The sequence below is a fragment of the Candoia aspera genome, chromosome 7, assembly GCF_035149785.1.
Source record: "Candoia aspera isolate rCanAsp1 chromosome 7, rCanAsp1.hap2, whole genome shotgun sequence".
NCBI classification, from domain to species: Eukaryota; Metazoa; Chordata; class Lepidosauria; order Squamata; family Boidae; genus Candoia; species Candoia aspera.
In genome coordinates, this window is record NC_086159.1 from 15,780,795 (window position 1) to 15,808,058 (window position 27,264).

Sequence of the window (27,264 nt, forward strand, 5' to 3'; positions counted from 1 at the left end):
TATCTTGGTCAAGGTCATCTTCCTTACTGTCTACAAAAGAGTTCCAAAGAGGTGGAAGGTAGACCATGCCCTACCTATGTAATTAGGTAAGTCCTGAAGAGTAGATGACTTGAAAGTAACTAGCTGTTGGGCAACCAGTTTCTAACTTCAGGATGATTGAAGCTGACTAATATAGGAAAACTGGCAAACAAGCAATAAAAGTTCAGTTCAACATCTCTCACCTTCAGGACACTGTAGTGAGGGGAAGTGAGGTGATGCACCTGGAACAGTGTCCACCAGAATTCATTGTAGCCTCTGCCCTGATGATGTTTAAAAAGTCTTTGAAAACCTGGCTGATTTCCCAGGCCTTGGGTAGGGGTGGGTGGTGCCCCCTTAGGAGATTTTATATGCTAGTCTGAATGTTTTCTCTTCTGGACATACATAGTTCTTTTCTTGTTTTATTGATCTTTCTGTTTTTAATGTTGCACATTGCCCATAGTCTTTATGGAGTTGAGTGGCCTTCCACAAAAAAGGTAAAGACACACACTGATGCCATTTCAGTTCACTGTACTTTTAAAGCAGAAGAATGCTAAATTGCCCTTTTTTTCTTCCCAAATAAAATCGTGGAGGGGTGGTCACTTCTGGATGCAGTTAAGGAGGAATTGTGCATGCATGTGCCCTCTTCTTCCTCAGATAAAATAAAGGTTTGTTTTCCTTTCCTCTGTGTTATTGTCACCCTGAAGAGGAGCTGCTTTCAAAAATAGGAGTGGGGAAGTGTGATAGGTATGAATGAACAAATAATGGTGAGGAAAACACAGGGGGAGAATGGCTTCCATGGAGGCTGATTACAGACCACAGGGAGCCGGGCATGCATGCATCACTCGACACTCTTAAAACACACTCTAATCACACCCATAGCAGCTGACTTTGCCTCCAAGATAAAGGGTGCAAACTTTTACAGATTATGCATATCTTGGATATAGTCAGCTTAAGTGGAGAAATACTATTTTTATATTGGTATGCTTGGTGACAACTTAAGATTGTTTCATTCATAAGCTGGGGATGAGAGGATATGTATGAACCAGGAGTATTATCTATATTAGCCCACAACTGGTTCTGACAGTAATTTGTCACATTAGCTCAGTGTTTCTCAACCTTGGCAAGTTTAAGATGCGTGGACTTCAATTCCCAGGATTGGCTGGCTGGGGAATTCTCAGAGTTGAAGTCCACACATTTAAACTTGCCAAGGTTGAGAAACACTGCGTTAGCTCTTCAAAATGCAGAATACTGAAGTAGTTAATAATCAGTATGGTCCAACATGTCTTTTAAAAAGTTATTATTTTTCACAAAGATTAGTAAAAACACAGTGAATCACAACAAAACCAATACAATGGGGATTATGAACTACTAAACCACTAAGATATCAGTTAGGATTGATTTTTCTCATCTGCTTGATAACACAAATGCAGGAACATGCTCTAAATAATGTAATTTAACTAAAACTAGATTGAAACTCTTGAGGAATTCATTGGTTTTTGGTTTCAAGACTGAAGAATTCTCTTTGAGCTGGATGACATTTCTTAATTTAAAAAAAAGTTAGAAAATTTGTCACCAGAGAGAACTGAAGACATAAGGAAAATCTAGCTTGATGTTCATCTTAAGTCTAGATGGTGAAAACATGAATGTTTAGAGGGAATGTTTGTCCTTATATTGCTAATCTGGTACACAGTTAGATAATTAAAACAGTGTTAAAGGCTTTACTATTTATGAGGCATCAGCTGCAATTCTAAATTCAGTGCATCCACCCCTGCCTAGAGCTGAGTTGAGGTGATACAGTTTTCTGTCCAGCCTCCTATTGAACTAAATAGGCACATGTGCACATAAAATGTAGAAGAACTCGTCCCTCCATAAAACTACAATTAGGCACACCAAGTTCTATTAAGATGGATCAATAGAAGACATATTCTTCATTAGGTGTTCGGGTCTCAGGATACCCATACAATTAGAGCTAAGATATTAATTCTGATCCCCACCCCCCACACCCCATGGAAAACCTGGCTGTTCAGAAAACCCTGTACACACAAAATTTAATCTGGACTTCCATTTCTGCTCTGCCTGAGGAAGCTAAAGCATGTGCAACAGTTTTGTTGGAATGTGTACAACATTTCAACTTTACCCAGTTCTCACAAACCATATTGAACCCGCTAGCTATTATCCCTGGTGTGAAGAACACATGCATAACAGCAAGCATGCTAAATTAATTGATTAGATGGACCATTTTACGCCTCTATATAAATGTTTGCAACTATACTGTAGCAAGGCTTAGTTGATGGAAGGTGATTGATGTACTCAAACACCTTCTTGTCCTCCTCGGTTGCTATCTTGCAGAGACTAAGTTCAATGCAATGTGGTTCAGTCCTTTTGAGGCCTACCCCTGCCCTGCTGTGGAACAGCAGAACACCTGATGGTCCTACTTCTCTCCCTTTTATCATATGTCCCTTCTCAATAAGGATAAGAGAGAAGAGAAGGAACAGCAGGCTTCATTTGGCTTCTCTTTTCCTTGTGCCCAAAGCCAGTCTGCAGATTGGGTTCAGAGGCAAGCAACTAGACAGGAGAGGCAATGAGACAAGATCCAATCAGGATGCTTTCCCAAACTGCACTTTTTGCTAGAATGATTTCTCAACATCTGGAGCTGACATGTTGCAACATTGGAATGCGCAGATGGGTCATTCCTATTTGATTGGCTAAGAGACATGCAGGGGTATCTGCAGGGGAATCAAAAAAGTCAAGATGGCAGCTGCAACCATGCAATAGAAGCCCCACCCCCTTTTTATACATGGGCAGAGCTTTGATTGCATGGTTGTAGCCACCTTCTTAACTTTTTTAATGCACGTAAAAAAGGATGGGGCTTTGATCGCAAGGTTGTGGCTTCCATCTTGACCCCATGAACACCCTTATGTTCATGTTTGACTATGTTCTGTTTCTTCCCCTTTGCATAGAGTGAAGTCCTGGGCTGATGCCTTTGGTGAGGACATATATTATATTGTCACAAAATATTCTGGCTCTCTCCTATTACAGAAGGTAAGTAACATACACAGCATATTTTTGGAAATACTCCCACCAAATCATAGAATATAATCTAAGTATTTTCTTTCTCCCTTAAGAAAACCCATTATAGAAAGATCAGGATGCTTATCCATTGTTCAGAGTCCTTTGGGTTCTTTCTGAAATTCATATCCATCAACAGACTCCGAATATTGGCATCTGATGTGGAAGGTGTTCATTATTTCTGTACTTCCAATAAATACATCTTGTCCTTTGCATGGGAAATAGTGGACAGTTAAAAAAAATGTATTTGTTTAGCAAAGGAATTTCTTTTAAGATTAAAACCAAAGGTATGAAATATGCTGGTTGTGGTTGAATATATAAAAGATTAATTTTATCAGAAGATGTAGAGGTGCTCTGCTGGTTTTTATAACCTGCTAAGGTATATAAAAGGGACGCGGTGGCGCTGTGGGTTAAACTGCTGAGCTGTCGATTGGAAGGTCGGCGGTTCGAAACTGCGCGGCGGGGTGAGCACCCGTTGCTAGTCCCAGCTCCTGCACACCAAGCAGTTCGAAAACATGCAAATGTGAGTAGATTAATTGGTACCGCTTCGGCGGGAAGGTAACGGCGTTCCGTGAGTCATGCTGGCCACATGACCCGGAAGTGTCTGCGGACAACGCCGGCTCTAAAGGCTTAGAAACGGAGATGAGCACCGCCCCCTAGAGTCGGACACGACTGGACTTTACGTCAAGGGAAACCTTTACCTTTACTAAGGTATATAAAAATGGATAGAATAAGAAAATCATGATCCACAACATTTAACTGAATTAATAAAATATGGCCATTTAACTGCCTATATAAATTAATCTGTTAAAAGGTACATTTTGTTCACCAACTATTGAGATAACAATGATTGGTATAATATAAGATTTTCTCTGCTTTCACTTCAGTGTTTTTGCATGAGATATTTTTTTCCTTTTTGCTATTTCACACTGTTGTTATGAAAATCTTAGTTTAAGTTTGTAAATATTATTGGAAGGGATTATGATTGGGTGTTATATATGTGTGTGTTTTTGAATAAATAATCTATATTTCAAACACTGTCAAAACAGTTATGGAAAGATTTGTGTTTCATCTAGTCTTAGAGGTTTTCAGAGCTCAGTATTTTATAAATAAAATGGAAATTAAATTTCCCAAATTCTGAAACAAGCTTCACCTGAGTCTTCTTGGCTCCCAGGCCAACACAAGCAAGCTTTTACAAGTAGTTATCAGCTTTTGTTGCCCTTTCATCTCAGGAATTCAAGAAAGATCAGGGGTCATTGGCCTGAATTTTAGTTCATGGATGACCCAGGCAACTCAGAGTACATGAAATTAATTTGAAAAAGAATCTTCCATCAAGCATAGACAACATCTGTTGACTTGAGGGCTATATAGACTTAGTATAGCATGGCAAAAGTCACACTCCAAAATTTAACAGGCCAGAAAATGGAGGAAATGTTAAAAAGGTCCTGGTAGGTCTTTTATGCCTGTGTTGCATGTAGGGCCAACTCAAGATATTTTGTGGCATGAAGCAAAGAAAGCATGGCAACTGATTAGACCAGTGTTTCTCAACCTTGGCCCCTCTAAGCTGTGTGGACTTCAACTCCCAGAATTCCCCAGCCAGCATGACTGACTGGAGAATTCTGGGAGTTGAAGTCCACACAGCGTAAAAGGGCCAAGGTTGAGAAACCCTGGATTAGACACTCAGATAGTTTTTTGGTATTGATTATGGGACAATGTTTCCTAATTTACTTGATCCAGAAAGGAAGAGGAAAGAGGAAGTGGCACAGAAGTCACTTCTCCTGCCCCTTGCTGTTGTTTTGCAACTCAAAAAGAATGGCGTCTATGGGGAATCTCAGAAAGACAAGATGGCAACTGCAGCAGTGTGATCAAAGCTTGGCTATTTTCAAATGTGCATTGATGTTGCATGCATGTGCAAAAGGGTGGAGCTTTTAGTAGGCTATACTGCTGTCATTTTGCTTTCTTTGACCCTCCCATTCATCCCCTCGGGAGCAGACACCAGTGATAGGAACCCATTGCTGATTAGCTCTCCTTAATTTCTTATCTTTTAACCATATGACACACTGCAGCCAATTAAAATTTATTTAAGCATCTATTATTCCAATAAAAAATTGGTTTTTTCCTTCCATTTGGAACCAATTCAAGGCAAAATTATATAAATTTCAGTCCTAGTTTTTTATTGTTTATAAATATTTATAAACACATTAACAAAGACTAGAACACAAAAGATAATACATAATCTGTGCGATGGATGTTCTAGAAACCTTCTTTGCACTTCTCAACATTTATAACTTTGTTTTATATTTATTATTTTACTTCGTTAATAATAGATTTATTGGTAGCGTAACCTTATTAACAAAACTCATGGTACAAAACAAAGAGTTTTGAGGACCTAATTTTTTTCTAAAAGATCATACAAACATGTATATGCAGACAGAGTGTGTGTGTGTGTCTCACATTCCATCTATATTTCTTCTATTGTTTCACTCTTGCGTCCTCTTAAAACCTGCCATGGGGCCATTTTGTTTAAAAAGGAAACAGCTTCTTGCCTGTTTTATAATCCAGCCAGATAGAGTATTATATGGTTAATTAGATGGCACTACTGTAACACTATATAACCAGCCAGAAAGGGGGCAATGCTTACTCTTCTCACTTGGAATGTGTGAAAATCTTTTGCCCCATTCCAAAGCATGCCTACTTCCAATACTGGATGGATGCATTCCAAAGCATTCTTCTTCAAATATAACCACTCATTTTAGCTTAGCCCTACCCTTTGTAGACGGCATGTTTTGGGCACTAAGATCTATTTCCTCAAACTTCTTCAAACATGCCCCTTCTTACTGTGAAGGAAGAACATTTATTTATTTATTTATTTATCAGTCATATTTCATCACCACCCATCTCACTAAGAGTGACTCTGGGTGGTTTCCAATAAAATTAAAATAACTACAGATTAAAATACAATACAAGCAAAATAAAAACATGCATTTTCTTTGGGTTTTCTTGACAAGGGAAGGGTTTCAGACAACGGAATTTGACAAGTGACCCTTGGCACTTCATTATTAATACAAAGCATTAGCCTTTTCCATACCTATTGTAACATGAGTGGACATGCTGTAATATTTATCCAGTCCCTGCCTTACCCAATGAATTCTGGCACAATGAAAGAATCAGGCTGTCTTTTATGATGCTGTTGTTCTTGCTGCTGCTGCCGCTGCGGGGTTATAGATGCTTGATCTTTGATTCTTGCTACTTTTGTCCATAGCATCCTAAAAACATCCCATTTAAACTGTTTAATAAGTACTGAAGTCCCTCAAAGCACGTTAACCTTTTGACACGATCTATTCAAGGGGCAAAAGTAGAAAACTTTATTGAATTTGATAGTCTATAGGGATCAGTGCTGCCAAGAGCGAGAATCCTATTCATTTCTTGTCTCCTTCACCCTGAAATGGGGTTCCCATAAAACTTCCTTTCCTAAGCTAATCACTCACTTTCTCTGCCACTAAATTTCATAATGAGTTTGAAGCACCCCACTTAGGTAGCCTAGGGGAAGTAATATTTAACAGTACATCATCTCTGCACATTTCTCACTTCTCTGTGGCCATCACATCACAGCAACAAATCAGATTTTATAAAAACCAACCCATTTATTGTCCCAACAAAACCAGTAAGACATTTGCCACAGTACCAGCATATATGTTTCCCCAGAGAGCCCAGCATATTTTTTCCATTTCAAAGCCATTGACTTTTACCCATTTCTTATATCAAACTTGATGGTTATTAAGACGTGTCTTGGGCCCAAAATAGTATGGTGGTAAACCAATTTCTTTGATTTATTTACGTTTTCTCTATTCCATTCATATATGAAATGGTACAGACGGATGCTTGTAACATGATTAATGGAACTGAAGTTAATAAAAAACTTAACTGCACAAACTTAACCTCTTCCAACCAAACACTTCCAGGTAAAGTTCATTCAGTTTTAATCTTTCATTGAAGAGTAGCTTTAGTTACATTTTTCAACTAGTAATTAACAGTTTTTAGAGTAAATTTTTTGGAATTGCTGATCTTTTATGTAACATATCCTCAAGTTGGGATTCTGTACCAGAGGCGTAGAAAAATCAGCAAGGATCCTAACTTCACGTATTTTGTACTCTAATGGAGTCTGAGCTGGTAGTGCCATCTCAATGAATACATCAGCCCAGCTGTGGCTGGAATGAAGCAGGAACATTTTATTTCGGATTCATTAGGAAAGGGGGGAAAATAAAATAAGAAGTATAACCACATTTGCAACTTTATGCATAGTTCTGACCGCCATAGTGAAAAAACATAGCATGAAAGATGTGGAAAGGAGCAACCATAGAGATCAAAGGTGCAGAAATGATTACATTTCTATATGGGGAAAGATTGCATGTAATACTTGAAGCTTTTCAGCTTAGGAAAAAAGTAAACAAGAGGGAGGTTGATAGCTGGCAGGGCTAGAAGGACCAAGGTTAGAGGCAAAGAACCTGAGACCAGGCTGATCTGTAACAATAACACTGCAGAGTTGTCAACAGCCCCCACCCCCAAACATGAGCTGCTCTCTGTCCATTGGGGTGCACAAGCAAGAAAAAGAGAACTAAGAGTTGAACTGGGGACATATTTTATTTTGCTTGGAGTTATTGGTTTTCTGTTCTAAGTATCTATAATAAAACTAGACTATCAAAGAGCTGTGTCCATAAATCTCTGCCTACCAGCCTTCAAATTTGAGTAATGGCCTAGGTGATGCCTGACATTACCAATCTATAAAACGATGCACAGAAAAGAAAATGACTAGGGAAAATCTCCTGCCCTCTGACACATAGACATCTTCATAACAGTAGAATCCAACAAGGTTGTCCACTGAGGTCGAATGGTGGGAGATTGGGGATGGGGGGAATCCAGATGTTTCCTTCCCTATATGTAGCTCTTCTCTGTTTTCCATCAATTGTATCATTTTTAAGGAGGAAAGGACAGTCTAGTTTAATTGTACAGTGCCTTCGGGCCAAGGCATTGGGAACTCTTTTTCTGGAAAAACTCTTAAGTTTCCAATCTTTGTTAATCCAGCTAACTTTTGTAGTATTGTGCTGGGAGATTCCTGTTTTTGGAATCCAGTTCATATTGGTTCTCTGCCTTACGCATAGACACACGGAAGTTTTTTCAAGGTTGAAAAAGCCACTTTGATTAAGGGAGGGGTAAGTGCCTTTAGGAGATTACATAGCATCAACTAATTAGAAGTGTGCACAAATGTATTTCTCTGCAAACAAGATGAACCAATTTCCTCTCATCCTGATCCAGAACAGAATGTATTAAGAACACTTCATATTATGCTTGTCAAATTATACAAGTCTTATTCATCCTTTTTGTAGTTAAAACCAACTGTACTGTTCATGAGGAACAAAATGCTAACTGACATTCATCAATATACCTGTTATGAAACATTCTGCCCTCAGTTATCACTGTTTTATCATTGCTAATAGCACCATTTTTGCTCAGAGTCTGAGATGTACATATTTATATGCACTTTCTGTGCAGAAGATACAAAAAAAGAATGCCAGGCAAGTAGCATGCATTTTGTGGTGGGATCATCTCATTCTGCTTATTAAACTCCTTGGAATACTAGCCAAGCTGAGCTGCTCTGCAGGTACATGTGCCACAGAGTTTAAGAGGAGAAAGAACAGGAGGGCTGGGATATGAACTGTAAACTTGTTACTTTGCTCAGCATTCTGCCTACCACTCACAGACTTTGCTCCTTGGGCATGTCAGTCAGCTAATCTTTGTCATCAGCCTCACCGCTTATTTCTCTTTATTAGCATCAGCATGGCTGCAGAGACTGATTGTCTTTAATCCTGCAAAACCCACATGTTGCTAATCACACCAGGTGAAGCTACCAGCTTCTATCCAGCCTATTGGAATGGAGGCTTGTTTCTATTTTTGTCTGACCTCCTCTTGCCTTCCCTGTCCTCAAGGAGTTTGCTACTCATCATATCCTTCACTGCTTTCTCTAAAGAAATACAAAACAGGCTTTGGACATGCAGAATCCTTGACTATTCATCTCACTTTCTTTTTTCCCTTTAATTATGGCTTCTTCCACACATCAGCATTACAGCTATCTGAGGTTATAAATGTGCCCCTCTATCCCAGGATGTCATGGTGCTTGTGGAGATCTTAGCAAGCTGAGCTGATGATTATCTTGCACATCAGCTGCTGCTCTAAATGAAATGCTGTGAAGACAGCTTTGCAACATTTCCTCAGATGCAAGCGTGGGTGGTTTGCACTTCTGGGAACTCCCTATTCTCCCACCTCCTAGGCTTCCCTTCTAAAGTCAAGGCACTTTGCGTCTTACCACCATCCTTCACAGTAGATCTGAGGGACAGCTTTGCTGACCCCCTGCACAGGGACTCCCCTCCTCACCATGAAAATAAGGACGGTGAGGAAAAGTTGAAGACAAAGGGACAGGGGATGAGGGTGGGTGAAACACTAGCTGGAGTGCCATCCTTTGCTCTCTTACAATCATTGACAATAACAGATGATCTCAGACAAATCCATGGTCATTCTGACACCCATGGATTCCTGAGCTCTCTCAGAACACAGAGGGATGAAGTTGAGATTTTAGAGTCTAAGAAGGCTTTGGTGGTGGTTTTAGGACATCTTTGCATCTCAGGTGTATGAATACTTTTTATTTGATGCATGATTAATTTTTTAATCAGAATTCATTTGAATCAATCCAGATTGTGGTTACTGAAAATCTCAGCCATACGTTTGTTCTTCTGTTTGGTTAATAGAAGTATAAAGATGTGGAACCAACTCTAATGATCAAAGAAGTGGATGGTTTGGAGCTGGTAAAGATGTTCTCTAAAGAAATGGAAAGTATGCTACATAGAAAAGTAGAAGCTGCTGAGGTAAGGATTATTTGGCTCCCAAATTTTATTTACTCAGGAGTAAGAAAAGGAAAGAAACATGAAAAGAGAATATTCTACACAGTGCACTGTAGTTTCTAAACAGACCATAGTATATTACCACATAAAGTGTGGGGTTTGATTTGGTGAGAAATAATTCAGCCATAGAGCTTATGCTCTATGTATTTGTGCGTGTGTGTGTATATATATATACAAAAACACCCTCCTTCCTCTGAGGAACTAGTGCCAGTCAGAAAAAATAATGTTGTGTTAGATGAAGTAGTCATTTGACTGAGTATAAGGCAGCTTTCTATATCACTATATAGTGATTCATAGACTCCTTTTTTCACCAAAACCATGTAATGCATTATATTCTATGCCTTTCATTATTGTCTTGAAGGTAATATTTCAATAGGCACAAATGCCTTCATCACAAGACAGGAATGTTAGCATGCTTTGCATCTGGTTATTCCTAATTAGAAAAAAAATAGCCATATTTCAGAAAATCAAGACCAAGTCACAGATCAAGCTTGCTTTTCAATATAAACATGAGAATATGTTCAGCAACCAGTTTTTATAGACTTTCTTGGGGCAGTCAGTATTGCTTCCATGGCTAATTCCTCATGATGTAACTGTAGTAGGTAGCTGCCTTCCCAAGCTAACAATGGATGTATCCAGTTTCCAACCTAGACTCATTATCATCTAAGAACTTCTAATCATCTTAGAAGCTGCTTTATAGCAGATCAGGGTATCTCCCAATGTAGGTTTATTTTGTCCTCCTCAGCTGAAAGCAGTTCACTTAGATCTTTGGCAAGGCTCTTGCATCACCTACTATATGTCCTGAGCTTTTCAATTGGAGATGCCACTGATTTTACTTGGGACCAGGAACAGGCAACCTGAGCCTCTCCTGAAGTTATTGCACTACAGCTTCCAAGGGATCTCATTGCTGGCTAGGCATTTGAGGAATGCTGGGAGTTGTATTTCAGCAATATATGGAGCAGCTTCAGCTACCTGCCTCTGCTTAGCATGTATGTACTTAGTTATGGTCTCCTTTACTGCAGTCCAATATTAGACTCAGAGCAGGAAACGAATGGGTTTGGAAAAAAGTGATTGCTAGGGTTTACTCATTTTTACTATGTACACATTCTCCTCCTCACCCCACCCCACCCTTATAGGTGCCTGCAAGATGATGGCTACTTCCCCTGAGGAGGCAACTAGTAGCTTTATGGGATGGGGCTGGGATCATCTGTAGGGAAAGAACAAAAAAGTCAAGGTGGAAACCATTACTGCACAACTGAAGCCATGCCCCCTTTTAGTGTGCATAATGCATGTAAAAGGGATTTGGGGCTTGGACAGCATGGTCGCAGTTGCCATCTTGACTTTTTTTGACAGGCCCACACACATGAAGACGCCCCAGCTTTTACAGTTACTTCCATTTAAAGTCCCTCAGGTTTCCTTTTTCTGTCTGTCTTTCTTATAGCGGTTAGTTGAAGCTGCAGAAGAAGCAGATGTTTATCATGAATTCAACTCATCATTGCAGGTAAATCATATTCATTCAAGTTGATATAATCCATTGTAAAGTCAAATTATGTCTCATGTAGAACTCAGCAGGACAACTGTGGCAACCTGTCTCCAAAGCATCCAACAAGATATGGCAAGATGGGGAAACTACAGTCCCCTGAATGTTACTGGATGACAAGTTTCGTTAGCTCCAGCCACTAAGGCCAGTGGTTCAGGAGGATACTAATTGAACTATAGCCTCTGAATATCTGGAGGGTGCCAGGTCCACCACTCTTGGCCACTGGCTTTCCAAAGACATCTATGCTCTATGCCATGTTAAGTCTACATCCTTGGTGGATCCAGCTTTTCCTTTATCCTGCATTCTTTGGCTGATGTTGATTTATCCTTGGGAACAAAGTTGAGTGCTTGTCTGTGATGCTTGATGTATAACAGCCCATTTAAACAGATCAGTCATTGCCCAACTTTAGAGTCACTGAGGGACTGAATAAGTATGTGCAAACTAGTTTCTTTTCCCCATATAATCTGTCTTTGGCTATGAATCTGCCTAAAGCCGTAGCTGCAGCCTGCAATGATAACCATTTTTCCATTACAGGGTACTGATGTTTTAAAAATGGTTGCTACATATTATAGGTTTCTGCAAGTGATCCAAAAGATGGAATGCATGGGAGGAAAAAAGTCAACAAACTGAATGCCTGCCACAGCTGTGAACCTTTGGGTTAGGCCAGTGTTTCTCAACATTCGCAACTGTAAGATGTGTGGACTTCAACTCCCTGAATTAACCTAGAATAGGTGTAGAATAACACCATGTGTTTGAAGGCAACCCATTTGGTACTATGCAGTACGTTAAAAATGCATTAATCCAGTAACTAAGTTAAGGATCTTATGCCATCTGAGCCTCTTCTTCTTTTTTTTTCTTCAACTTAAAGAGGCCAGACTCAACATAGGGGACAGAGAAAATCAGTCCCTCTGCATTACCCCTGCAATTTACTTGTTGTTTGTTGTTTATTCATTCAGTCACTTCCGACTCTTCGTGACTTCATGGACCAGCCCATGCCAGAGCTTCCTGTCAGTCGTCAACACCCCCAGCTCCCCCAGGGACAAGTCCGTCACCTCTAGAATATCATCTATCCATCTTGCCCTTGGTCAGCCCCTCTTCCTTTTGCCTTCCACTCTCCCTAGCATCAGCATCTTCTCCAGGCTGTCCTGTCTTCTCATTATGTGGTCAAAGTACTTCAGTTTTGCCTTTAATATCATTCCCTCAAGTGAGCAGTCTGGCTTTATTTCCTGGAGTATGGACTGGTTTGATCTTCTTGCAGTCCAAGGCACTCAGAATTTTCCTCCAGCAATTTACTTACTTTTTATTTATTTATTTGAATTTATTAGCAGCCAAACTCCAATGGACTCTTTGTAATTACTGTTCAAGAGAGGGCATCTATACCACAGTACTTCCTCCTGACCTTTCTGGCTGTAAGCTGCCAAAACATCTCTCACCCATCTGCCAACCTGTTGACTTAATAAATGCTATGGGAAGAATGCCAAAGGGGTCTTCCTTCCTATTCCTTCATCCCAGTTCATCTCTAGCATCTCTATTTTACATCTGGACATCTAGGGTGGAGAAGCAGATGGCATGGGTTCTTCAGTCATTATCTCCTGACTCCTGGCTTAATTTAGTTGCAAGATTATAGTGAGAGTAAGCTGGAGAGAACCATGTATGTCACCCTGAGTGCCTTGGAAGAAGGACTGTTGAAAATAGCCATGGCAGTAATCACAGTAACGCAGTCTTCCAATGGTTTCAGGACCAGTAGAAAAGCCTCACATAACCTTCTGCATATTTTCCATTGTTTCCAAAAGAAAAAAACCAGGAAAAGACCTCTGTATATTAGAATGGCTAATATTGCTTTATTTCCATTGTCTGAGAAAGTAATCTGAATAATCTAACCAAGTCTGAGCACCCTCTGAAATCTCATACTTGCCTTTTATTATTGCTATTGAAGCAATCCTTTACTGAGTCTTTCACAAGTCTTTGTGGTCTGATTTATCAGGGATCCCTATGCATAAAAATGCTTGTATTTGGAGATGAAATTATTTTCACCAAATATTTTTGGTTTTAATAGAATCCAAGAACTCGTTTCAAATAAAAATTTAAAGTTCAGCATGAATTTTAGCTGCTGAAAATTATGTGTTCATTCTTTTTTGTATTTTCTTCACTTCTAGTTTGATTATTACAATGCAGTTTTGATTAATGAAAAGGATGAGAATGGTAATTATGTGGCACTTGGGGATGAATTCATTCTGGAACCAAATGAGCATTTCAATAATTTGCCGGTGAACACAACATTCAGTGATATACAACTTCCAACCAATGTCTACAACAAAGGTTCATCTTCCTTTCTTTAGTTTTATTGTAAAATTGGCATGAAAGTCACAGCCAAGGCTCAAAGCACATATTACAAACACAGATAAAGAAGTGGGCTACAACCGTACGTTTGTATGTTGTGTGCATGCATTTATGTACTCTGTAGTATTGCTAGTTGCTAGAACTGGACTTTTAAAAATGCAACTTCAGGGAAAGAATGCATGCTTTGCAGGTTAAAAATGGGACATTAACAGACCTCTTGGTTTTGTTATTAATTAAGCACAGAAATGGAGAGTCAGCCATTTACCCTTTTCCTCACTCCAGTATGTATGTCTGTACTGTGTGTATTTGTTCATTCATTCATTCATTCAGTTTATATGGCTGCCATCTTGCAGATGTGACTCTGGGTGATTAGTATCACCACCACCACCACCCCACAACTGCAAAAGCATAAAAACCTACAATGGTTGCCAAGAAGAAACCTTATAAGCAGTAACAATAACATCTCAGGAGCCATGTAACCTTCTGAATCACATGCCCTGAAGAACAACCAGGCCTTCAGCACTTTATGGAAGGCTGGCAGATCAGGGCTAATCTAATCTCAGGGAGCCTGGTGTTCCAGTGTCCCAATTTAAATCCACTTTCTATTTGTTTGGGATGTAAAATTAGATGTGGAACAAATAAAAGGACTATGCAAAGCATTCAGAAGAAGTGCTTTGGGAAACATATTAGTACAAATAAGCCATGTCTTTTTGAATTATTAAAATAGCCACATTCTAAAAGCTAGTGTGGCAGCTTTACAGAGGATGTGGCTATTTTAATAGTTGTCAAAGAACATGAGTGTTTTAATATTTTGAACAGAGGTGCTTCATTTGCACAACTCTAGCAAACTTTATCTTGAGCGGTGATGATTTAGATCAGGAAGACCACTATAATTCTGCTTTCTTGTTCAGATTTCTGAACTTGGTCTTAGACCTGCCAGCCTGATGTAGTATATTACACATACAACACAGCCTTTCAATTCCACTTTCAAACATCTCCAATAGCAGGCCTGCAGAATAACCAGGTTTGAGCGTACAGCTCACTATTCCAAGTCAGCTAAAAATCTTGGTTAGATGGATCAATCTGAGTAAATATGAGGCAGCTTCATACATTTCCATATGCTACACATTAAGCTACTGGGACTTAGGGAGAAGCTTGGCTAAATGTTACTCAGTTTGTGACAGCTTGGTATCATTCACAACTGTCTGCTCTGTGCTTACCATTCTTCAAAAGGTAACTCTTTTACTGAATAAAATTGATTCTCTCTTTTTGCCTCAGACCCCAATATTGTGAATGGAGTTTACATGTCCGAAGCCTTGGATCCTGTTTTTGTGGACAACTTTGAAAGAGACCCAACTCTCACTTGGCAATATTTTGGCAGCACAACAGGATTCTTCAGGCTTTACCCAGGTAACAGGTCTTGGTCCTCCCTCCATTTTTCCAAATGTAGGGTTTACCCAAGAAAAGGAGTAAATCAGAAGTCATTTTGCAGTCCTAGAATTGGCACAGAGAGTGGATGAACTAGTTGATCTTAAGCATAACGTAGATCACCAGTGTGACAGTGTGCCTGCTGCCAGGTTCCTAGTGCCTGCCAAGCTCCTTTCTCTATCTAAATTCATTTCTTAGTGTTGGAATCTAAAGTGTTGTAAAGTAAAGCACCATCCTCAAGTGTAAGTACCATACAAATCCCAGACATTGTAGGGGGAGAGCCATGTTAGTCTATGCTAGCCAAAAATCAGGAGGTGTCTGGTAGACCTTTTCAGCTTCAGGTAGTCCTCGCTTAGTGACCACAATTAGGACCAGAAACTCTGTTGCTAATCACCATGGTCACTAAGCAGAAAATCACATGACCGTGACAGACTTGTGACATCACTTCCCATTAGGTTATTAAGCAAGACATCTCTTCCTACAATAAATAGGACCCAGGCATTCCTTGGCTTTTTGGGGTTATTCTCTGTAGCTCAAGCATGGAGGGTGAATGCAATAATTATTAATTTAATTTGAAGATGAGCCAACCTATATTGCTGAGGACCTTTTAATATACATAACTCAGTCACTCAGACAAAGTCCTGATCAATGCTAATTTTGCATATGGGATGACAGCTGTTCCATGGAGAGTTGTAAAGAGAGGTTTTATAGCACATCAGTATTACTTGTACTTATTAATCCAGAGAGTCAGGACATGTAAAAACAAATGCAAGTTTACAATTTTTACTGTTCACTTTCTGAACTAAGAGTTTATCTCTCTCTCTCTCTCTGTGTCTCTCTAATGCACACACAACTTACAGTCTATCTATTCAAGCTATGTCAGATCCCTCCGATCAAAAGGTTCACAGAACCCCTTATCGGAGCATCTTCCACTAGTCTCTTATCAGTGGTAGCAGACGCCGTGTTGCCAGATGGGAGGGGGTGCCGGGTTGGTGTGTGAACTGCATTATTATGGCTAGGGATTTATGGCGTTAACACCTCAAGGCCAGGGAAAGGAGATACATCAGAGACGCCACCTGGATTGGGAAGGGGGGTGACATACTCTAGTGGGAAGAGGGGTACAGGGTAATTAAGTGAATGCAGGTTTAAACGTAGGTTTGAGCAGGAATTCTCCATTTGCAGTTTTTTCCTTGTGCTGGTCATTTGCTTGATTAAAACAGTAAAAGAGCTTGGCCTCTTGACTGTCATTGTATGAATGCCTGAATGTGCCAGTGCTTACAAGCTAGTTATAAGCCCAGAAGAATCAATATGGAATTCTTTGTTTTATATGATGGCCAAAATACTGTAGTTCCAATCTACTTTTAGAACTTCTGACAAGATTTAGTTGGTCTTGGTACTCCTCTACTTCCCAGTATTTTTCCACCAGGGCCAATACTTTCATCTAGTTCCCATGGAAACCATCTTTTCTTGTATTGTCTAAGAATTTTTATTTTGGCATTTTTAAAACATAGTGCCTAAACTGATAGCCACCAACATATGTCTTTTTGGCTTCCTTTGATGAGTCTCATATACTGTATTTTTCATGAATATCCATTCATACTTCATGAAACAAGGCCTATGGCACGATCAAGCAGCTGAATATGAATATGAATATACCACCATTACATTAGAGTAACACAAATACCTTAAAATTGACAAATGCTCATACTTTTTAAAAATGCCCTTGTTCTCTAGACTATTCAGGAATGACTTCCTTGTTTTCTGAGTCTGTTTTGCTCTACTGAATAAAGGAAGCTCAGGATCAGTACAGTTCTGCTGAGCTTGACTGATTTATTTCCTTAATACAGTCCTACCCTACATTTCAATAAAAATTCTGATAATACATTATGAAGAAATTAAGGACACAAATGTCAACATTTGTAAAATCACAATTAAAATTGGCTTATATGGTTTTATCTTTAATTGCAAGGTTAAAAATCATATTGGCAGTAGAAATTGTTCATTAACCAAATTCTATCTCTCAAAAGTAGCCCACTTAAATACAGAAAACAGACAAATCCTGATATTTACATTGTAAAGCTTGTGCCCTAGATCTTTAGCAAACGTCTTGTGATGTCTCTTCAGGAATAAAATGGATACCAGATGAAAATGGAGTCCTTTCCTTTGACTGCAGAAATCGAGGCTGGTGAGAGATTTAAAAGGAAGAAATCTATATTCATGTATTTGCTTTATTTGACCTTCTTTATGCTATACAATTGTCTTGTACACTTCAGATGATTTCTAACTTACCTTTTGGCTTTTCTTCATCCTTTAAAGCAGCCTTCCCCAACCTACCACCAGATGCCACATTGGGAAAGGCTGTTTTACTGAGATTTAAAGAATTGTGCATGGTGAGTATGCATGCTTTGCCATGCAACTCTTCAAGGGTCATCATGATTAATTCTGCTGTATTTAGCTTTGTTAGTGCTTAGGTAGTTAAAGTAGCTTTCTTTAAAAAATGCATTGAAACAATTCCCCCTTCCGTTTTTTTCACTTCCATCTGAGTTATATCCTGGATACTGCACTCTGGTTATCACCACCTCCATGTTACTAAAGACCCATTGTGGTTGACTACTAGATATTTTTGGGAACCTACAAGCAGAGTTGAAGCCAATACCAGAGTTGAAGTCAAGTGTTAAATAATTTCAAAATAATTTCAAAATACTATTTTGGCAAAAACGTTTGGCTATCTGGGAGTCATACCCAAAGTTCTTGGAGGCCAGCTCAGTGCATTTCCATAAAACAATTTATATTATTGTTTTTCAGCCACTGTTTGGCTTTTTTATATAGCTAAATAAAGCCTCCTGTCCATTCCACTCTCTCTAATTTTTATGGAAATGTCAAGAGGGGTTTCATATTCAGTAGGACTGATGGTGGTATTAGAAAGGGCCATTGTTTGTGCTCCATCACTGTGATCCAGAAGAATCACATATGTTGTAAAAGGCATCTCTAGATTTTGTCCTCATCTTGACATGACAAGAACAGTTAGAAGAGAATCTCATATTTCAGTTACTAAGTGTATAATTTTTCTTCGTTTTTCTCACATGAGCTAAATCCTAAAACATTCCAAAGTAATTTTACCTCTGAGAAGCAGAAAAATTCTAATGTCTGTGCAGATCCATGCATTTCTATTCAGAAGAAAGCCCTATGGCTTTCCAAGGAGCTTCAGGTTCAATAGCCCAAATTTCTGCCTGGTTACATCCCAGGATTCTACATACTGTATATATTTAGCCAGCTGTTTTTTGCAATAATAGGTGAAGCTAGGCAATCAAGGAAAACACTTCTATAAAATGTAAAAGTATCCCAGCAAATAATGGACAAGTTCACTGCATATTCCAGCAAAGCACTTAAACTCATGTTAATTTTGTGTCACTTGCCACAGTTTATGTCATTTATATACTGACACTATAATGCAAATAAGGTAAATTGCTTTGAATGTCTTAATTTGGAATTTAATGGACATTCCCTCCGGCCCAATCAGTCTGTTAACTCAAGGTTTCACTGTATCTACACTAGTAGGAAAGAAGAATGGGAAGACCTTCCATTGCTACTGAGTATTCATCACTTTTCAGCCTAGGATCATGAGTGCTGTGATTTGGTCAGGATTCTCCATCATGTCTCAGTTACATGTTTGCTTTCTATTTCTGGCTTCCTTTTCCTATCCTAACCTATTCTAAGGTATATCCAGGCAGCTACATCACCCAAAGATATTGTGATTGTGGTGGACATCAGTGGAAGCATGAAGGGTCTGGGACTCACCATCGCTAAGCACACCATTGTCACCATATTGGACACACTGGGAGAAAATGATTTTGTCAATATTATCGCTGTGAGTGCCTCCTTCCTTGAAGCTCTCTTTTCCGTTAGAATCGCTTGAGAAAGGTCGGTGTGGGGTGGTGTTTGCTTAAAGCGATGACCTGGGAAAACCAAGGTTCAAATCTATCCTCAGTTATGGAAATTCACTGGATGACTTGGGGCCAGTCCCTCATTCTCACTCCAACATACCTCACCAGGTGGTTGTTGGGGGTTCCTGGAAAAAAGATGGGACAAATCAACATCATCTTCATTAGATGCTCAGTTGATTTATTCAGGAGCTTTGGCCTGGCAATCTCAACTCCCCTCCGAACAATTACAGCTGCTTCTCATAAAGCCTGTATGCATTGAATGGTTACTAATGATTGGATAATCAGCCCTTTGACTACCCTATGTGATATGTTCAAAGCATAAGCTACTCATTCCACCCAGTTTGAAAGGCTGTAGTTCAGGAGTGTCTGCAGGGTATAGTAAAAAGAAAAAAAAAGGATGGTGGCCACAATGGTATGGTTGAAGCTCCACCTGTTGTTGTTTTTTAATGTGTGCTGCAACACATCCGACACATAAAAATGGGGAGGAGGGGGCTTTGTTCATACCACTGTGGTCACCACCTTGACATTTTTTACTACATCCTGTGGATATGGATGGATGCTTCCACTTTATTTAAAAAATGAAAGCACTCATCATTTTAGGATACTTTTACATTTTATAGAAGTGATTTCCCTGATTGCCTAGCTTCACCTATTATTGCCAAAAACACCTGGCTAAATATATACAGTATGTAGAATCCTGGGATGTAACCAAATTCTCTCCTTTGCTTGTAGTATTTGTTTCAGATAGAAATTATTTTATTTGAGTTTGGTCACCCAGCAGTTGTTAAAAATAGCTTTTGCTATGAGATTAAGACTCTGAACAGGCTTGGGGAGGATATTTACTCTTAAGAGTAATTTTCATCAGATTAAAAGGCAAGAGAGGGGGACGCGGTGGCGCTGCGGGTTAAACCGCTGAGCTGCCGATCGGAAGGTCGGCGGTTCGAAACTGCGCGGCGGGGTGAGCTCCCGTTGTTAATCCCAGCTCCTGCTCACCTAGCAGTTCGAAAACATGCAAATGTGAGTAGATCAATAGGTACCGCTTCGGCGGGAAGGTAACGGCGTTCCGAGTCGTCATGCTGGCCACATGACCCGGAAGTGTCTATGACAACGCCGGCTCCAAGGCTTAGAAACGGAAATGAGCACCGCCCCCTAGAGTCGGATTCGACTGGACTTTACGTCAAGGGAAACCTTTACCTTTACCTAAAAGGCAAGAGAACCTTTAAATCACTCACTGGCTCCCCCCCAAAAAAGGGGGGAACCTGGCATATTACCCTTGAAGGATGGAGTCATGGGGACATGAAAGAGAGATCTTGAGTGGAGGAAATGTTTCTAGGTAGCCTCACTGTGCTATCTCAGCGCTTGGCTCCCTGACCAATGCTTTGTTCCTCCACTCTGCCTGGCTTGGAGCCCTGCAGCAATTTCTGGTCTCTCTCGATAATTTAGCCTGCCACTAAGCTGAAGCATGTGCAGCTGAAACAAATACATAACCATTCTTGGTGTGACCCTGTCTCTGCTTGCCTCCTCTCCTGTTTGATTTTAAGCCACTCAAGGTAGAGAAATGTCTTGTACTCTAAAGACTGTGCACAGTGATATCATTTATATCAATAGATAAAAAGAATCCCAGCAGGTAGGTTGTAACCTGTTTGTCATCTCTATGTTTCTCTTGTTTTTTTCTGGGCCTCTCTATTCATTTCTTTGTTGATCTGCAGCCTTTCCATCTTTGACTAACTGTTCCTTGCATCAGGGCTTTCTTCATGCTCTTGTTTACAGGAGTTTTGGGCAGCAGGAACCAATCCTTCGGGGCGGTGGCACACTGCCTTGAGCTGCTGCACTAAACACAGGATTTTCTCAACAGTTTCCTTCAATATGGTCTCCAGTATGGTGCCCATGCTCGATAATATGGTGCCAAGAGACGTCCTGGATTACAACTGCCATCACCCTTGGCCACCATAGCCATTGCCTAAGCTGTCTTGAAATGATGGAAGTGATCATTCCAGGTAATCCAGTCCATTCAGAAGGGCACCATGTTCTTGAGCATTTAGACCAGCCTGCTTTGAACATAGTCCTGCAGATAATTGAGATTCCTGGACTCTTAAAGATTGCAAGCATAAGTCTGAATCATTTCTTTGCCCAGAAGTTAAATACAGCCACTTCACCAGATTCCATGGCAAAATAATTTTGCTCTTGGGGTAGTTGATCAGAGTTAAGGGTAAGTTGCTAGAACTTCCCCACACCTGCTACTGTTTAGTTTTCTTTCTTAAACCAGCTGCTTAGGATGATTTAATTCTTTCATTAATCCATTTCTGCCAATGTGCAAGACTGATTCAAACTTTGCTTCCCCCATTTCCCTGCTTAATTTGGGAAATGCATGTCTGAACCTCTATCTTCAACTAAGCCATTTCACAGAACTATCTTTATTTGCTACATAAGTAATTTTCTTTGGAATGTCTGCAACGTGTCTACATCCAAACCAGATTATTGGTTTATTTTCTCTTAAATCTAAGGTTGCTACTGATTCTTATAGATGATTTTGAGAGAACTATCCATTATGACTCTTCTTTGTTTTCAGAGTCAATAATAACATTATTAATGGCAGGGTATATTCTTTAATAATAAACAACAGGGCACTTATCCATACTTTGGTTAATTGTTTTATTTCTATGAATTTGTCATTGTTAGCTTGTGAGCCACCCAGAGTCACATAAGTGAGATGGGCAGCTATATAAATGAAATAAATGCTCTCATATTTTTCTTTGAGCCACTTCTGTTAGGAACAAGAATCCCACTACTTAGCACTAAATTCAATGCAAATAGCAGTTTGAGATGCTTTTCCAGGAATCCTTACTTCTTGTCTCAGTTTTTAAAAATGAGAAGTAGGCAGTGCCAACCATTCCTGCTTTTATATGGAAGAGCAGTAACTGGGTTGTAGCAGGGAAGAGGCAGGGCAGGTATCTGTCCCCAACACTCACACCAGTCCCCCAGACCTCTCTCTCAGATCTCCACCATAACCCCATCTCTACCAGGATGTGTGGAAGTGGCTGTTCACTCTGTGAAAGAGATCTACCTAGGCAGGTAGTTGCATTGCCATCCCGTTCTTGAACGAGCAGATGTCCCACCTCACCTTGAATCTGTATGGAGCAGAACATGAAATCCTCCTTCTCCTAGAATAAGATTTTGAATAAATAACCATAGTTTTCCTCTTCTGCCAGGATTATGATGCTCAGACACTTTTGGAGTGTGTTGTGTTAGATTATGCACTAGAGTAATTTAGAAAATAAGGATTTTTTATTTTAATGAGCTAAGGATTTGAGAAAAGAGCTTAATTGGCTCAAAGTAAATGAGGCTGAGATCTGCAGACTAGAACTGGCACTCATTGATCACAAACAGTCTGGGGACAGAGACCAGAAGATGGAGAGACCAAAAATTGGAGAAGGTATTAACCAAAGTTGTGTGAACAGTTTCTCTAAAATTCCTCAGCCTGAGTGCATGAAATCTTTTTTCTTAAGGTCTCTTCTTTCATAGGGGCTCCAGTCAAGACCTCCAACAACAAAGTAACTCCAAACATCCTCCTCCTCAAATCTCATCCCTCATCATATTTTGGAGAGACAGGCCTTGTATTTAGGGCATCCATAAGAGACCTGAGAAAACCAGCAGAATTAAGAGTATTCTTATTCTACTATAGAGGGGCCAAATTATTCTGACCATAACCATAAATCTAGAGTGGTCATTAACTATTATCAGTTTGGTTTCCATTTCTATACCCAATCATATTTATTGATTTTTACAGTATGGAAACAGAACAGCAATATGCTGCTGTGATAAAAGCAGAATAAGACCATGGAATATGTTTCCAAAAGAAGAGAAATGGCATGGTGACAGACTGATTCAGGCAGCATCCCCTGCCTTCCTCCTCCTTGATCTTCACCAGCGTTCCTCAGCAGCAATTCCCACTGGAGCTCTTTGAGACAAGGAGGTGGGACTGAACATTCAGAGAGCTGGAAGGAGACATTTAGAACATTGAGTGCAGGACCTCAAGGCAAAGCACTCCAGACAGGTGGTCATGAAGCCTTTGCTTCAGCTCTTCCAGTGAAAGGAAGGCCACCACCCCTCTGGGTAATGAGTTTCCTTGTCAAAGAGCTGTTATGGTAAATAAGTCTCCTTGATCTCCTGATGGGTTTTACTCCTCTCATGTGGACCCTCACCAATTAAGGGAAGAAGGTGCACCCAGAACATTCTCAGAAGCAAGCAAAGCTCCCTGATTCAATCTTAAGAGGGGTGCAAGGCTAATAAAGAGATAAATACTGGAAAATGTAATTCAGCTGAAAAACAGATTAAGGAAAGAAAAACAGGCAGTGATAGTCAAGGCTATTTGCTTTTTAATTTACATTTTCTTACCTCTATGTACTATTGAAACTTCAATGAAAATTGCTAAATTATGTCCTACACATCCATATTTAGATTTGCTTCCCAAAATTGTTTTGTAGCACCTTGCATTTTAAAATGTATTCCTTGCTCTCAAAGCCAAGATGACATTTTGTCGCTGTAAGGGCTCTTCTTTATTCAGAACGAGATCTGCTCATGCTTTCAGTGTTCTTTAAAAACATTTCCTTTTACAGCATGTAATTTTCCCCCTTTTGTCTTTACAGTACAATGACTATGTTCATTACATTGAATCCTGTTTCAAGGGAATCCTGGTTCAGGCTGACAGAGATAACAGGGAGGTAAGTATTAAACTTGAAAAGAAAGTCCTCTGCTGAATATGGTATGTAAACACTGGTGACTTAAAGGCCCATAAACTGTTAGAAAACATATTTAACCAATGCTTTCTCTGCCCCTGTGAATTCTCTGGCTATTTTTATACATTCAAATGCTAGCTAAGTAGTTCAGTCATTTAAGCCCATTTAGGAAATAATAACTCTAAAGATGATACTGGATTCTAATTCACATGAGCTGAAGCAAGAAAACCCGAAGTGACCAAAATGTCTCAGGTTTCATTTCTACTGAACTATGGCCACCCCCAGTGGTTCAGCATGATATGTTGGGGTTTGAAACAAAACCAATTTTCCATTTTTGTGTACATACCTGGTGGCTTCTTTTAAGAGTTCTAGGTTACATGCAGCTTCGGATTGCTGTTGCCTTCACTGGAAAGTATTACTTAGGGCAGTGTTTTTCAAGCTTGGCAACTTTAAGATGTCTGGACTTCAACTCCTGGCTGGGGAATTCTGGGAGTTGAAGTCCAGACATCTTAAAGTTGCCAAGCTTGAGAAACACTGACTTAGGGCAACTCTAACTGTGGAGCTGTCCCAGTGCTGAAATCTGTAGGAAAGCTGTTGGGCCAGAACTCTGTATTCTTTGAGTAGTTCTCCAAAGCTTTGCCGTTCCTGTATTATCCTTTGTCTAATGTTTCTAATCATTGCTATGAAAGTGCTTTTAATGTCACATTTGCTCAGCATTTCAAGCAGCTGGTGCATGAGTTACAAGCAAAAGGAGTGGGGAAGGTGAACAAAGCCTTGACTGAATCCTTCAAAATCCTAAGGGAGGTAAGACCACTTTACATTCCTTTTTTTTTTAAGGGCACACTGGCTTCTGTGTCCTGCAGCATTGTACTGATTATTGCAATTCAGTGGAGGAAAAGGAAAGAAAGATAATGGTGACAGATACCCTTTGTGACATTGCCAAAAGCTGCTGATGAACATGTTTCAAACTGCAACCAGGAGGGTAATGTTGACATGTTGGACATTGTTATTTTAGGACTTTTGATTTACTTGTTCACATTTATTATGCTTTTGACTCAGGATAGCAATAGAATGGTACAGTACTGTCACTGTGACAAAAATAGATTGTAGGTGTGGTTTCTGGAGTAAAAACAACCCATGTTGCAAAGATCCCATGAGACTGGTGACCCTAATAGACCAGGTCCTGACTAACCTTGAACTCTGTTTCTTCAGTAGTGAGATCACTAAGTTGGATTTTGCATTTAATCATAACTATATTGTTACAATTTCATATCTGTTCAAGAGGATAAAATAATTGGTTGGGCCTGCTTTCCTAGTGATAGGAGGGGTAGAAAGGGTTAGAAGGAAGGTATTAGAGAAGATGAGAGCAAGAACTTTGGGATGCTAAGGCCTAAGAACGTATAATTAAGCCTAGTATATTCCCTCGCTCAGGTTCATTCCCACAGTTGAAAACCTGTAGCCATCATAAAATATTCCACCCACACCCTCAGATGATTTGTAACAAAGAGTGCTTCAGCAAAGAATAGACAAGCTAGGAGGCACTACATTTAATTAGCACTAATTCACCAGAGTTACCCTACTTGGAGGCTATGAGGAGGAATGTTATACTTATAATGATAATGATACTAGCAACCTTAAGTCTACCCAGAAACATTTAGATTAGATAAAAGTCCTGTTTTCATTTTTGGAAAGTCTAAGTAACATTCTGATCTTTTGGATCACAATTTAATTCAAGTTGGGTTTATTGGGTCTCAGTTCCTGGATCTTTTTTCTGTTTCAGAGCTTATCTCCTTTGAATCATTATGAAACATGCCACTGGCATGTACAAAGGTTCTTCATTGCACCATAAATAATCACAGAACTATCTAGCACAGAAAGTAGAGAGATCTTTAATAACACATTCTGAATCTTGATATTGTTACCAATATTATGTTTGAGCACACCTATCAACATAATAGATAGGAGTTTTGCTGAGGCTTAATTAAAGACTTAATTAATCTGCTACAATCTTTATTTGTGCTAGTGAGATAAATGTTGATCTCTACACATAATTTTCATTGGGGTTCATTATGTTTGTAGTTCAGAGATGCAGGAAATGGAGGCCTTTGTAACCAGGCAATCATGCTGCTCACCGATGGAGCTATGGAAGATTATGAATATGTCTTTGAAAAATTCAACTGGCCTGATCGTAAGGTTAGCTTCCAAAGTGAAAAACAGAGAAGAGCATAGAAATTCAACTGGTCTAGTATGAATCATGAGCAAGGAACAAAACATTGAATAGCATGGAGATGCTTAGGCTCCTAGCTAAAATTTTGCTTGAGATAATAGTGGATGGATCTTGCTAATTAATGAGATTGGTTTGATATTGATCCTAGAGGGTTTTCAAACTATGTCACTAGATTTATTTTTTATGTAGCAGAAGAACAAAAAAGTTCACCCTTAAATACTTAGATGTGTTTTAGGCAAAAACAGTGGAATGGAAGGTTCACATGTTATTTTAAGTAACTGGGTAACAATTGGCTGAGTTCACAAACATGCTAAGTCAAAACTCATAACAAATCACAGTAACAAACTCTATAAAATGACAGCTGTTAGTTTGAAATTGCTGTTTAAAAAGGTTGTGACAGATTGAATTTGACTCCTTCCTTTGGTCCACTTATGTTATTTTCCACAAACTCAAGTAAAACATCATAAAGTAAAGACCTCTTCAAGTTGAGCTACATTCTTAGTGGCTACATGGACACATCCATGTAGTTTTCTTGGCAGCACAGAAGTCATTTGCCACTGTCCCTTTTCAGGATTTTTTTTAAAATTCCAGTTAGCCTATCCCCCTGTGATTTCCTGCTGCCTTCTCATCTCCCATCCAAGTCCTAACTAGATATTAGCTATTCTATGAATTCATGCTAAATTATTACCACATACCCTTATACCTATAGATACATAAAGACCATCCTACTTTCAGGGGCTCTTCAGCTCAGTGATACAATGGAACATGGCAGGATCTGTGTATTGCAGATGGGAGCTGGAATAAGAGAAATGAAGACTCTTGTCCAGGATTCTCTAAAATGGGAGATTAATAATGTAGAGCACTGGTTGTTTTTAATATTACATTTTAATGCTTGCAATCACATTTCACAGGTCCGTGTTTTTACATACCTTATTGGGAGGGAAGTCAGCTTTGCACAGAATGTGAAATGGATAGCCTGTAACAACAAAGGTAAAAATAGTCCATTTTA

General features: G+C 39.5%; 1 protein-coding gene across 1 annotated transcript in view; it reads left to right on the forward strand.

The window, feature by feature from the left end:
• Nucleotides 1-483: 483 nt before the first annotated feature.
• The window catches only part of CACNA2D4 (calcium voltage-gated channel auxiliary subunit alpha2delta 4), a 148,255-nt gene continuing 121,474 nt past the window's right edge, over nt 484-27,264 (forward strand). The window contains exons 1-12 of the mRNA XM_063308827.1: nt 484-512; nt 2,979-3,060; nt 9,888-10,004; nt 11,482-11,541; nt 13,737-13,899; nt 15,199-15,330; nt 17,473-17,533; nt 19,066-19,216; nt 23,939-24,013; nt 24,743-24,832; nt 26,108-26,221; nt 27,167-27,245. Coding sequence (XP_063164897.1) covers nt 484-512; nt 2,979-3,060; nt 9,888-10,004; nt 11,482-11,541; nt 13,737-13,899; nt 15,199-15,330; nt 17,473-17,533; nt 19,066-19,216; nt 23,939-24,013; nt 24,743-24,832; nt 26,108-26,221; nt 27,167-27,245 — 1,153 coding nt within the window. The remainder of the gene's footprint in view (nt 513-2,978; nt 3,061-9,887; nt 10,005-11,481; nt 11,542-13,736; nt 13,900-15,198; nt 15,331-17,472; nt 17,534-19,065; nt 19,217-23,938; nt 24,014-24,742; nt 24,833-26,107; nt 26,222-27,166; nt 27,246-27,264) is intronic.